This window comes from Lepus europaeus, chromosome 12 (assembly GCF_033115175.1).
Source record: "Lepus europaeus isolate LE1 chromosome 12, mLepTim1.pri, whole genome shotgun sequence".
Classification (NCBI taxonomy): domain Eukaryota; kingdom Metazoa; phylum Chordata; class Mammalia; order Lagomorpha; family Leporidae; genus Lepus; species Lepus europaeus.
The window spans coordinates 8,727,570-8,740,684 of NC_084838.1; the positions used below are offsets into that span (position 1 = coordinate 8,727,570).

General features: G+C 47.2%; 1 protein-coding gene across 4 annotated transcripts in view; it reads right to left on the reverse strand.

Annotated features, from left to right (window-relative positions):
- Nucleotides 1–13,115, reverse strand: part of GAPVD1 (GTPase activating protein and VPS9 domains 1) — a 96,144-nt gene that overhangs the window by 48,076 nt on the left and 34,953 nt on the right. For all 4 annotated transcript variants that reach the window (XM_062207539.1, XM_062207537.1, XM_062207538.1 and 1 more), the window contains exon 7: nucleotides 8,342–8,502. In XM_062207539.1, the coding sequence (XP_062063523.1) occupies nucleotides 8,342–8,502 (161 nt within the window). The remainder of the gene's footprint in view (nucleotides 1–8,341; nucleotides 8,503–13,115) is intronic.

Consider the following 13,115-nt stretch of genomic DNA (forward strand, 5'->3'; position numbering starts at 1 on the left):
GGAGAAGCCGTGACTCAAACTGGCGCCCACATGGAATGCCAGCACTGCAGGTGGCATTCCATAAGCCACAGCACCAACCCCTTGGCTTTCCATTAATGAGTAAATTAAGTATATTTTAAGTGGTTCTATACATTTATTTGTGTGATGCTTTTACAAAGTCATTTAAAAAGGTATTTTCCTACTTGTGTGAAATTAGACATAAGCATTTTCAATTTTGTATTTTTCAGATAACTTAGAACATTTGTTTTAAAAGATGTATTTATTTATTTGAAAAGCAGAGTTAGAGAGAGAAACTCTTCCATCTTTTGGATCACTCCCTAAATGGTCACAATGGCCAGAGGTGAGCCAGGCCAAAGCCAAGAGCCAGGAGCTTCTTCTGGGTCTCCCATGTGGCTGCAGAAGGCCCAGGTACTTGGGCCAGCTTCTGCTGCTTTCTCAGGCACATTAGCAGGGAGCTGGATCAGAAGAGGAGCAGCTGGGACTCAAACCAGCACCCATTTGGGCTGCCAACGCTGCAGGCAGCAGGTTTACCCACTATGCTACAGCACCAGCCCCAATTTAGAACTTTTCTTTTTTAAAAGATTTATTTATTTATTTGGAAGTCAGAAAGAAAGTTACAGAGAGAGAGAGAGAAAGAGAGAGAGAGATTCAATCTGGGTTTCCTACGTAGGTGGCAGGGCCCCAAGTAGTTAAGCCATCAGCTGCTGTCTCCCCAGGTGTGCATTAGCAAGAAGTTGGATGGGAGGCAGGGAAGCTGAGACTCGAATTCAGACACTCTAATATGGAATCTGCCTGCCCCAAAGGCATCATTTTTTGTTTGTTTATTTGTTTAAAAGGCAGACTAATAGAAAGGAAGAGACAGAGGGAGAAAGAGAGAGAGAGAGATCCACTGGTTCACTCTCTCAAACAGCTGAAATGGCTGGAGCTGGGCCGAGCTGAAGCCAGGAGCCAGGAGCCAGGAACTCCATCCATGTTTCCCACATGGGTGGCAGGGGCCCAAGCATTGGCATCATCTTCCATTGCTTTCCTGGGCAAATTAGCAGAAAACTGGGTTGGGAGCAGAGTTAGCCAGGACTCGAATAGTACTCCCATATGGGAGCAGTGGCTTAACCCACTGTGCCAAAATTGCCAAGCAAGCAATTCTGTGATACTATATGGAAAGCTACTGAAACCAGTCACACTGGAACATAAAACACAAAATTCTAATTTCATGTCTCTACAAAGAATCTAGAAACTCTAAGCTAAATTAAAACCACAGAAGAGTTGAAAAAACTAAATCAATCTAGTCTATTAGTTCTATTTTTTTTTAAATTTTATTTTTCTTTTATTTATTTTTTTTTTTTTGACAGGCAGAGTGGACAGTGAGAGAGAGAGAGACAGAGAGAAAGGTCTTCCTTTACCATTGGTTCACCCTCCAATGGCCGCCGCCGGCGCACTCCGCTGATCCAAAGGCAGGAGCCAGGTGCTTCTCCTGGTCTCCCATGCGGGTACAGGGCCCAAGGACTTGGGCCATCCTCCACTGCACTCCCGGGCCACAGCAGAGAGCTGGCCTGGAAGAGGGGCAACCGGGACAGAATCCAGTGCCCCGACTGGGACTAGAACCCGGTGTGCCGGCACCGCAAGGTGGAGGATTAGCCTATTGAGCCATGGCACTGGCCCTATTAGTTCTTAGTTGGGGAAAAATGCCTTTTGCAGGTGAGTGAGGATAGCTTTGGTTCTTTAAGTAACTAGCCACTTGTGACACCTCCATCTGTGATGCCTAGATCCCATGGGGTGCCAGTTAATGTCCTGCCTGCTCCACTTCTGATCCAGTTCCCTGCAAATGGCCTGGGAAAAGCAGCAGAAGATGGCTAGTGTTTGGACTCTTGCTACCCATGTGGGAGACCTGGTTGTAACTCCTGGTTTATGGCTTTAGCCTGGCCCAGCCCTGGCTGCTGCAGCCATCTGGGGAGTGAACAAGTGGATGGAAGATCTCTTTCTCTTTTTCAAAATAAATAAATCTTAAAAACAAAAATAAAAGCATTTATCTAGAAAAGTTCTACTGGTCCCAGGGGCACAGCATTAAAAAAAAAAAAGTCCTGCAATGCATGGAACAGGCATCAAATGAAGAGAATACTAACATCCAGCTTCTTGTAACACACCTGGGAAGGCAATGGAAAATGGCCCAAGAGCTTGGGCCTCTGCACCCATGTGGGAGACCCGGAAGAAGCTCCAGGCAACTGGCTTCCACATGCCCAAGTCCCAGCCCCAGCCATTGTGGTCATTTGGGAAGTGAATGAATGGATGGAAGATCTCTTTTTCTCTGTCTTGTCCTTTCTCTGTCATTCTGCCCTTCAAATACATTAAAAAATTTTAAAAATAATAAATAGCTTAGTTGAGGCCAGAACTGTGGCACAGTGGGTTAACTTGCCACCTGCAGGACTGGCATCCCAAATGGGTGCCGATTAGAGTCCCAGATGCTCCATTTCCGATCTAGCTCCCTGCATCTGGGAAAGCAATGGAGGATGGCCCAAGTACTTTGGAATCTGCCATCCACGTGGGAGACTCCAAAGAAGCTCCTGACTTCTGGCTTTGGTCTGGCCCAGCTCTAACAGTTGCAGTCATTTGGGGAGTGAATCAGCAAATGGAAGAGATCGCTCTATCTCTCACTTTCAAATAAACAAAATTAAAAAAAAAAAAAATTTAAAGTCCAGGGGCTGGCATTGTGGCACAGGGGGTTAAGCTGATGTCTGTGTTGCCAGGATTCCATATGAGCACTGGTTCAAGTGCCAGCTTTTCAACTTCCAATCCAGTTCCCTGCTAATGCACTTGAGAAACTAGTAGAAGATGGCTCAAATACTTGGGTTCCAGGCTCCTAGCTTTGGTCTAGCCCAACCCAGCCATTGCAGCCATTTGGAAAATGAATCAGAAGATGGAAGATTGTGCTCTCTCTCTCTCTTCCTCTCTCCCTCTCTCTAATTCTGCCTTTCAAATAAATAAATAAATCTTTTAAAACAAATAAAGTCTTTAGTTGTCTTTAGTTAACTCCAATGTCTATGCTTTCTGGACAGTTTTTTTTCCTATGGTTGAAAAACATTTTATTTCTTTTTAATTGATTAACTTATTTGAAAGGCAAAGTTAGAGAGGGAGGAGACAGACGCTGGTTCATTTCCCAAATGGCTGCAACATCAGGGCTGGGCCAGACTGAAGCCAGGAATCAGGAGCTTCTTTTGGGTCTCCCACATGGGTGGCAGAGGCTGAAGTACTAGGGCCATCTACTGCTACTTTCCCAGGCACATTAGCAGGGAGCTGGATTGGAAGTGGAGCAGCTGGGAAACAAACCAGTTCCCATATGGGATGCTGGCAATGTGGGTAGCGGCTTAATCTGCTACACCACAATGCCAGTCCCAGTGTTCTTATTTCTTTATATGCTTCATAAATTTTATTAAAACTGGACATGGTAAATGATAATATGGTAATTTGGAAGCCAGGTTCTCCCCCTTAGCCCAAGAGTTAGTTATTGCTTCTTGTTGCATCAGTTTTATGACTTTTCTGGATTTTGTAAAGTATGTGTTCTTTGCCTTTTTTTTTTGTCTATCTCTCTCACTGTCCACTCTGCCTGTCAAAGAGAAAGGTCTTCCTTTTGCCATTGGTTCACCCTCCAATGGCCGCTGCGGCCGGCGCACTGTGCTGATCCGAAGGCAGGAGCCAGGTGCTTCTCCTGGTCTCCCATGGGGTGCAGGGCCCAAGCACTTGGACCATCCTCCACTGCACTCCCGGGCCACAGCAGAGAACTGAACTGGAAGAGGAGCAACCGGGACAGAATCCGGTGCCCCAACTGGGACTAGAACCCGGTGTGCCGGCGGCACAGGCAGCGGATTAGCCTATTGAGCTGCGGCGCCAGCCCACAGGAGCTTTTCAAAGGCTTTGTACCCTTAGTATCTCCTTTCCCAGCCTGTTCCTTTCTAGACTTCCTGATCTGTCTGCTGCTTTCCCTGAATGTTATCCTTTGCTCTAGACAGCATCAACTAATATATCTTCAATAGTTTTGACAAGTGCCACTTGTGCAGCTGCCTCAGCCCTGGGGAAGATCAGCCAAAGCAAAGGCAAGTCCTTAAGCTGAGCTTTCAGGGACGCAATCAAACAGATCAAAAGATCCACAAAGCTCTCTCAGTACAGGAATACAAGGGGCTGTCTTCAAGGCAGCCAGGGAGCTGGAGGTTGGGGAATGGTAAAATGTCACAGAGTCCTCAACAAAACTCAGCTATTTTTTTCATCAAACATTCCACTGGTTATTATTACAAGTTTCTAATTAATTTCAGAGTTGGAAAAAAACACGATTCTGACAGTTTTGGCAGTTTACTCATTTCTTTTGTTGAGAAATGGAGTTCCAGAGTTGGACAGTCCTCTTTCCCATCAGTCATGCCAATCCCAAACACATCTTGATCTGCCACACCAGCAGTTTAGTACTGCTCTGACAACAAACAGTCACTGTTGAATATAAGATGATGTTTCTTTTTCAGGAGATCACAATCTACAAGTGATTCTGACCTTTACAGTCAAGATGTCTTCTTCTCTTTTGCCTCCATCCCAAGCTACCGTGTTTACAAATATCTTGGGGGCCAGCACTATGGCATAATGGGTAAAGTGGCCACTTGCAATGTTGACATCCCATATGGACACAAGTCCCAGCTTCTCCACTTCTGATCCTGCTCCATGCTGATGTGCTTGGGAAAGCAGAACAAGGCCCAAGTGGTTAGGCCCCACCACTCCCATGGGAGACCCAGATGAAGCTCCTGATTCCTTGTTTCTGCCTGGCCCAGCACTGGCTGTTGCGGCCATTTGGGGAATGAAACAGCAGATGGAAGATCTCCCTATCTCTCCCTCTCTCTAACTTTGTCTTCATTTTTTTTTTGTTTGTTTGTTTGGTTTTGGTTTGTTTGTTTTGACAGAGTGGACAGTGAGAGAGAGGGAGAGAAAGAAAGGTCTTCCTTTGCCGTTGGTTCACCCTCCAATGGCCGCCGCGCTGCGCTGATCCAAAGGCAGGAGCCAGGTGCTTCTCCTAGTCTCCCATGCGGGTGCAGGGCCCAAGCACTTGGGCCATCCTCCACTGCACTCCTGGGCCATAGCAGAGAGCTGGCCTGGAAGAGGGGCAACCGGGACAGAATCCGGCGCCTCGACCGGGACTAGAACCCGGTGTGCCGGCGCCGCTAAGTGGAGGATTAGCCTGTTGAGCCACGGCGCCGGCTGTCTTCTTTAAAAATAAAGAAAAACAGGGGTTGGCACAGTGGATTAATACCCTGGCCTGAAGCACTGGCATCCCATATGGGCGCCGGTTTCAGACCCGGCTGCTCTACTTCCGATCCAGCTCTCTGCTATGGCCTGGGAAAGCAGTGGAAGATGGCCCAAGTCCTTGGGCCCCTGTACCCACGTGGGAGACCCAGAAGAAGCTCCGGGCTCCTGGCTTCGGATCAGCGCAGCTCCGGCCACTGCAGCCAATTGGGGAGTGAACCATCAGATGGAAGACCTCTCTCCCTCCCTCTCCCTCTCCTATCTCTGTGTAACTCTTTCAAATAAATAAATCTTTAAAAAATAAAGAAGGCCGGCGCCGTGGCTCAATAGGCTAATCCTCTGCCTTGCGGCGCTGGCACACCGGGTTCTAGTCCCGGTCGGGGCGCTGGATTCTGTCCTGGTTGCCCCTCTACCAGGCCAGCTCTCTGCTGTGGCCTGGGAGTGCAGTGGAGGATGTTTGGGCCCTGCACCCCATGGGAGACCAGAAGAAGCACCTGGCTCCTGCCTTCAGATCAGCGCAGTGCGCCGGCCGCAGCGGCCACTGGAGGGTGAACCAACGGCAAAAGGAAGACCTCTCTCTCTCTCTCTCTCTCACTGTCCACTCTGCCTGTCAAAAAAAAAAAAAAGAAAAAAAGAAAAAGAAAGAAAGAAAGAAAAAAAAGAAAAACAAATGTGTATCTTAAAATGGGCTGGCACTGTGGTATAGCAGGTAAAGCTGCCATCTGTGACACCAGCATCTCATATGGGCACTGGTTCATGTGCTTGCTGCCGGTACAATCCTGCTCCCTGCTAATGGGCTTGGAAAAGCAGCAGCAGATGGAAAATGGCCTGTGTTTGGCTCCCAGCCACCCACATGAAAGACCCAGATGTAGCTCCTGGCTCCTGGCTTTGGCCTGGCCCAGCCTTGGTCATTGCAGCTATACAGGAAGGGAACCTCAGATGGAAGATCTATCTCCCTCTCCCTATCAAATAAAGTAAATCTTTTTTAATACTTAGAACTGAAATCCAAATTTCGAGCCTCGTTTCCTCAAAAGACTTTACTTCCTTGGGTTTTCTTTGCAGCTGTCTTTTACATTTTTTCCTGACCAGCCAAATAATAGGGGAGGAAAAAAAAACTCAAGAATTCTGGGAGCCGGCACTGTGGCACAGCAGATAAAGTCATTATCTGCAGTGCTGGCATTTCATACAGGCACCGGTTCGAGTCCCGGCTGCTCCACTTCTGATCCAGCTCTCTGCTGTGGGCTGGGAAAGCAGTAGAAGATGGCCCAACTGCTTGGGACCCTTCACCAGCATGGGAGACCCAGAAGAAGCTCCTGGCTTTAGATCAGCTCAGCTCAGCCATTGCAGCTATGTGGGGAGTAAATCAGTGCATGGAAGGCTTCTCTCCTTCTCTCTCTCTCTCTCTCTCTCTCTCTCTCTGCCTCTGCCTCTCTGTAACTCTGCCTGTCAAATAAAAAATAAATCTTAAAAAAAAAAAGGTTTTCTTCCAGGACACAAGCAACATATTCAGAGTAATAAAATATATGGCAGTTACTGCTATCTGGGGAGCAGACCACTAAATGGAAGACCTCTCTCTCTCTCTCTCTGCAGCTGCCTCTCTGTAACTCTCCCTTTCAAATAAATAAATAATTTTTTTTTGATAGGCAGAGTTAGACAGTGAGAGAGAGAGAGACAGAGAGAAAGGTCTTCCTTCTGTTGGTTCACCCCCCAAATGGCTGTTACGGCCAGCACTGCGCCAATCCAAAGCCAGGAGCCAGGTGGTTCTTCCTGGTCTCCCATGCGGGTGCAGGGCCCAAGCATTTGGGCATCCTCCACTGCCTTCCCAGGCCACAGCAGAGAGCTGGACTAGAAGAGGAACAACCAGGATTAGAACCCGATGCCCACAAGGGATGCCAGCGCCACAGGCAGAGGATTAACCACAGCAGAGAGCTGGACTAGAAGAGGGGCAACCAGGACAGAATCCAGTTCCCCGACCGGGACTAGAACCCGGAGTACCGGCGCCGCAGGTGGAGGATTAGCCAAGTGAGCCATAGAGCCGGTCAAAATTTTAAAAAAATAATAATTCTGAGCAGAAATGCCGCTAGTATATCATTGGACAGAAAACAAACAAAATATTTCCTACAAATTACAGGAAAATTCCTACAAATTACCACAGTTTTTTGTACAAGGAAAAATTACTTTGTTGTGGACCTGTTCACCACCTTCTGTGCCACAGATGTATTAATGTGAAGTGCTTCTACAACAGTTCACAAGGAGATTGGCATCTAATGGTACATCATGGTGGGTTCATTGCATATAATGAAGATTATGCATTAAATGCCTTTCTATGGTATGACTGTGTTCCCCCAAAATTCAAGTGTTGAAAATCCTAATCACCAAGATGATATAGTATTTGGAGGTGGGGTCTCTGGATAGAGGATTAGGTCATTGGTTAGGGCCCTCATGGATGGGATTCGTGGTTTTTTTTTTTTTTTTTTTTTTTTTGACAGGCAGAGTGGACAGTGAGAGAGAGAAAGACAGACAGAAAGGTCTTCCTTTGCCGTTGGTTCACCCTCCAATGGCCGCCGCAGTTGGCGTGATGCGGCCAGCGCACCGCGCTGATCCGATGGCAGGAGCCAGGTGCTTCTCCTGGTTTCCCATGGGGTGCAGGGCCCAAGTACTTGGGCCATCCTCCACTGCACTCCCTGGCCACAGCAGAGAGCTGGCCTGGAAGAGGGGCATCCGGGACAGGACCGGTGCCCCGACCGGGACTAGAACCCCGTGTGCCGGCGCCACAAGGCGGAGGATTAGCCTAGTGAGCCGCGGCGCCGGCCCATGGGGGATTCGTGGTCTTATAAAATAGGTGCAAGCAAGCTTGCTTGCCCCTTGTACCATGTGAGGACACAACAAGAAAGTATCATCTAGGAGCCAGGAAATAGACCCTCACAAGATATCAAACCTGCCTTGATCTAACTAAGACACAAATATAGAAGCAAACATAGCAATGCAGAAGCAAAAGATCACTTATTTAAAGAAATATAGATTTCTTAATAATTATGGCTATAAGTTACATGTAGCAGTAGACTCATACCTCGTTTTCTGACATCATTCCTGGAGTAAGCTGAGGACCTGTCCCTAAGGAAATGACCAACACCTCTTCCGGTTGTACCTCCGGGATAGTTTCCTGAGATGATCCTTCATGGTCCATATGTAGGTCCATTAGCATATTAGTACGGCTTCTGCTCCGAGTAGCTAATAAAAAATTGCAAATAAAATAATTTACAGAAAGAAAATGATAAAAATAGTACTCTAAATACAGAAATGTATTTTCCATTAGTGTAGATTTACGCAAGCATGAAAAAAATCAGTGGTGAAAATATGAGTAAGAAAAAACTAAACCAGAAACTCAATCTTTTTCAAAACTGTTAACAGGGCCTGCACTGTGGTGTAGCGAGTAAAGCTGCCGCCTATGTTGCTGGCGCCCCATATGGGTGCCAGCTCAAGTCATCGCTATGCCACTTCCAATCTAGCTCCCTGCTAATGTGTGTGGGAAAGCAGTGGAAGATGGCCATCCACTAGTTCACTACCCAAATGCAGCAGCAGCATATTCTGGGCCAGGCCAAGGCTAAGAACCATCAACTCCATCCAGGTTTTCCACATGGGTGGCAGGAACCCAAGCACTTGGGCCATCGATCATCTGCTGCCTTCCTGGGTTCATTAGCAGGAAGCTATATTGGAAGTTGAGTGGCCAGGACTCAAATCAATACTCTGATATGAGATGTGGCCATTGGAAGCTGCAGTGTAATCTCAGGGCCATACTGCCTGCTCCCAGAGTAAGTTTTTAAAAGCACATTTTCCAGGTGCTGGCACTGCAGTGTAGCGGGTAAAGCCACTGCCTGCAGTGCTGGCATCCCATTTGGGCTAGTCCCAGTTGCTCTACTTCCAATTCAGCTCTCTGTAATGGCCTGGGAAAAGAAGTGGAAGATGGCCTAAGTCCTTGGGACCCTGCACCTGTGTTGGAGACCCAGAAGCTCCTAGCTCCTAGCTTCAGATTGGTGTAGCTCCAGCCATTGCAGTCATTTGGGCAGTGAACCAGAGGATGGAAGGTCTTTCTCTCTGTCTCTCTCCCTCTCTTTCTGTAACTCTGCCTCTCAAATAATTAAATAAATCTTTAAAAAAAAAAAAAGCATATTCTCCCCCATGAAATGAATAAACTTCTTTCCAAAAATACAAAAGGGAAGTTTACCTAATGCTTAAAATATGAGATTTTAAGGCCGGTGCCCTGGCTTAACAGGCTAATCCTCTGCCTTGCGGCGCCGGCACACCGGGTTCTAGTCCCGGTCGGGGTGCCGGATTCTGTCCCGGTTGCCCCTCTTCCAGGCCAGCTCTCTGCTATGGCCCGGGAGTGCAGTGGAGGATGGCCCAAGTGCTTGGGCCCTGCACCCCATGGGAGACCAGGAGAAGCACCTGGCCCCTGGCTTCGGATCAGTGAGATGCGCCGGCCGCAGTGGCCATTGGAGGGTGAACCAACGGCAAAAAGGAAGACCTTTCTCTCTGTCTCTCTCTCTATCCACTCTGTCAAAAAAAAAAAAAAGAGATTTTGGGACAAGCATTATAGCACAGTGGGTTAAGCCGCCACTTGGGACACTGGCATTCCATTTTGGACTGCCCATTTCAGCCCCAGCTACTGTGCTTCTGATCCAGCTTCCTGCTAATATGCCTAGAAATGTGGGAGTGAACTATGGACATAAACTTTTCTGTCACTTTGCCTTTCAAATAAATAAATCTTTTAAAAAGTGAAAAAATAAAATATGAAGTCCTGGGACAGGCATTGGGACGTAACAGGTTAAGCCGCTGGTTGAGATGACCACATCCCATATCAAAGTGCCTGGGATGGGGTCTCATCTCCAGTTCCAATCCAGCTTCCTGCTCATGAGCATCCTGGGAGGCACCAAATGATGGTCCAAGTACTTCAGTGCCTACCACCCAAGTGGGAGACCCAGACGGAGTTCCTGGCTCCTGGTGTCAGCCCAGGCTAGCTGGGCTTGGCTACCTGGGGAGTGAACCAGAAAATGGAAGATCTCTCTTTTTTCTCCCTGTCACTCTGCCTTTCAAATAAATAAATAAAACTTTTTTTTTTAAATGAGGCCCTTTCTGTTTTGTTAATACATTCTTTTTTTTTTTTTTTTTTTTGACAGACAGAGTGGACAGTGAGAGAGAAAGAGACAGAGAGAAAGGTCTTCCTTTACTGTTGGTTCACCTCCAATGGCCGCTGCGGCTGGCAAGTTGCGGCTGGCGCACCGTGCTGATCCGAAGCTGGGAGCCAGGTGCTTTTCCTGGTCTCCCATGCAGGTGCAGGGCCCAAGCACTTGGGCCATCCTCCACTGCACTCCCGAGCCATAGCAGAGAGCTACACATACCCATTTCCAAAAGTCTAAAATAGCCCCCACTCACACCTCTATTAACTGGCTCTCAGTTTCTTTTACTCAATTATTTTACTGAACTAAAGCACAACTCCACGAACAGGTCTATGAATATTAATAAACTCTACAAACATAATTTATAAAAATACAAATAATCAAATTTCATGTAGCAATCTTTTTTCTTGGGGGGGGACAGGCAGAGTTAGTGAGAGAGAGAGACAGAGAGAAAGGTCTTCCTTCCGTTGGTTCACCCCACAAATGGCCACTACGGCCGGCGTGCTGCGCCGATCCGAAGCCAGGAGCCAGGTGCTTCCTCCTGGTTTCCCATGCGGGTGCAGGGCCCAAGCACTTGGGCCATCCTCCACTGCCTTCCCGGGCCACAGCAGAGAGCTGGACTGGAAGAGGAGTAACCGGGACAGAATCCAGCGCCCCAACCAGGACTAGAACCCGAGGTGCCAGTGCCGCAGATGGAGGATTAGCCTAGTTAGCCATGGCGCTAGCCTCATGTAGCAATCTATACACAGGAAGAGAGACAAACATATGGAGCACACTTTACTTCTTAAATAAAAGTTGAATAAGAGCAGCCTAGGGGCTGGTGCTGCGGCATAGTAGGTAAAGCCTCTGCCTGCAGCGCCAGAATCCCATATGGGTGCCATTCAAGTCCCGGCTACTCCACTTCTGGTCCAGCTCTCTGCTAATGGCCTGGGAAAGCACTGGCGGGTGGCCCAAGTGATTGGGCCCTGTACCCACACAGGAGACATGGAAGAAGCTCCTGGCTCCCAGTTTCAGATCAGCCCAGCTCTGGCTGCTGTGGCCATTTGGGGAGCGAACCAGTGAATCAAAGACCTCTCTCTCTGTCTCTCCCTCACTCTCTCTGTAACTCTGCATCTCAAATAAATAAACAAATCTTTAATTAAAAAAAAAAAAAAAAACAGCCAACTACCCACTAAATGGGGCTACTAAATGTGATAAGAGCAGTGAGATTAGTGGGTAAGGAATCCCAGGAGTGATTGCTGCTAACTGCTGTCCTGGGTTGCAAAAACATTAAACAAAAAGAAAATCAACCCTCTGAACAATGGACACATAGTACAAGATACAAAATAAATGCAATGACCAGGTCTCGTGACTATACAAACAACACTTGGAAAACATTTGAAATTTACTTTCCACTAGATCCATATTTAATAATACCTTTGGATGATAGGAAATGAAATATTTAGTGTATAGCAGAGAACAATGGAAAAATAAAATATCTGAGCTACCAAAAATCATTTAACTCTTCATGTTAACAAAGCATACATAGTCCACTATATTAAAAATCACTAAGCTCTATGCTTCATTTTTCTTCTATTTTCAATTATGAACACTGACATTTTGGGTTGATGAAGAAAGCCAAAAACGTGGGGCCAGCTTTGTGGTGGGTAGACTGAGCTGCCCACTGCTACATCAGCATCCTGTATGGGAATCTAATGTGCCTGGGAAAGCAGTGGAGGACGACCCACGTCCTTGGATCCCTGCACCCACACAGGAGACCCAGATGAAGCTCCTGGTTCCTGGCTCAGCGTAGGCTGTGGTGGCCATTTGGAGAATGAACCAGTGGATGAAAGATCTCTCCTGTCTCTCCTCTCTCTGTAACTCTGCCTTTCAAATCAATATATAAATCTTAAAAAAAAAAAAAAGAAAGCCAAAGACTTGAAGAATATGACATCACATTCCTGTTGATGATGCAATTCCATATTACATTAAATGTACAATAGATTAATTTTAGGAAACTGACAGTTCTTGGGGCCAGCGCTGTGGTGCAATAGGTAGAGCTGTCGCCTGCAGTACCTGAATCCCATATGGGTGCCGGATCCAGTCCCGGCTGCTCCACTTCTGATCCAACTCTCTGCTATGGCCTGGGAAAGCAGTAAAAGATGGCCCAAGCCACTGGGACCCTGCACCTGCATGGGAGACCAAGAAGCTCCAGGATCCTGGCTTTGGCTCTGCCCAGCCCTGGCTGTTCTGGCCACTTGGGGAGTGAACCAGCAAATGGAAGGTCTCTCTCTTTCTCTCTGCCTCTGCTTCTCTGTAACTCTGCCTTTCAAATAAATAAATAAATCTTAAAGAAAAAAAAGAAAGAAAGAAACCAACAGTTCTTAACAAGTTAGCTCATGGAAATTTAAAAATAAAATCCCATTCTTTATAAATTATAATAAGCTATTTATGATCATGAAGTGTTGCTTAGTTCCTCATTACTAAGCTGACACTAAAATATGCCTGCTCCCATGGCCTACACACTTTTCCTCATCTTGTTCACTTTGTCAGCTTTCATTTCCCCTTCAAGAGAAAATACAGGTTCTAGAGCTGGCACTGTGGCACAGCCACAGTGAAGCCACATGAAGCACCGCCATCCCATATGGGCTCCGGTTCGAGTCCCAGCTGCTCCACTTCTGATCCAGC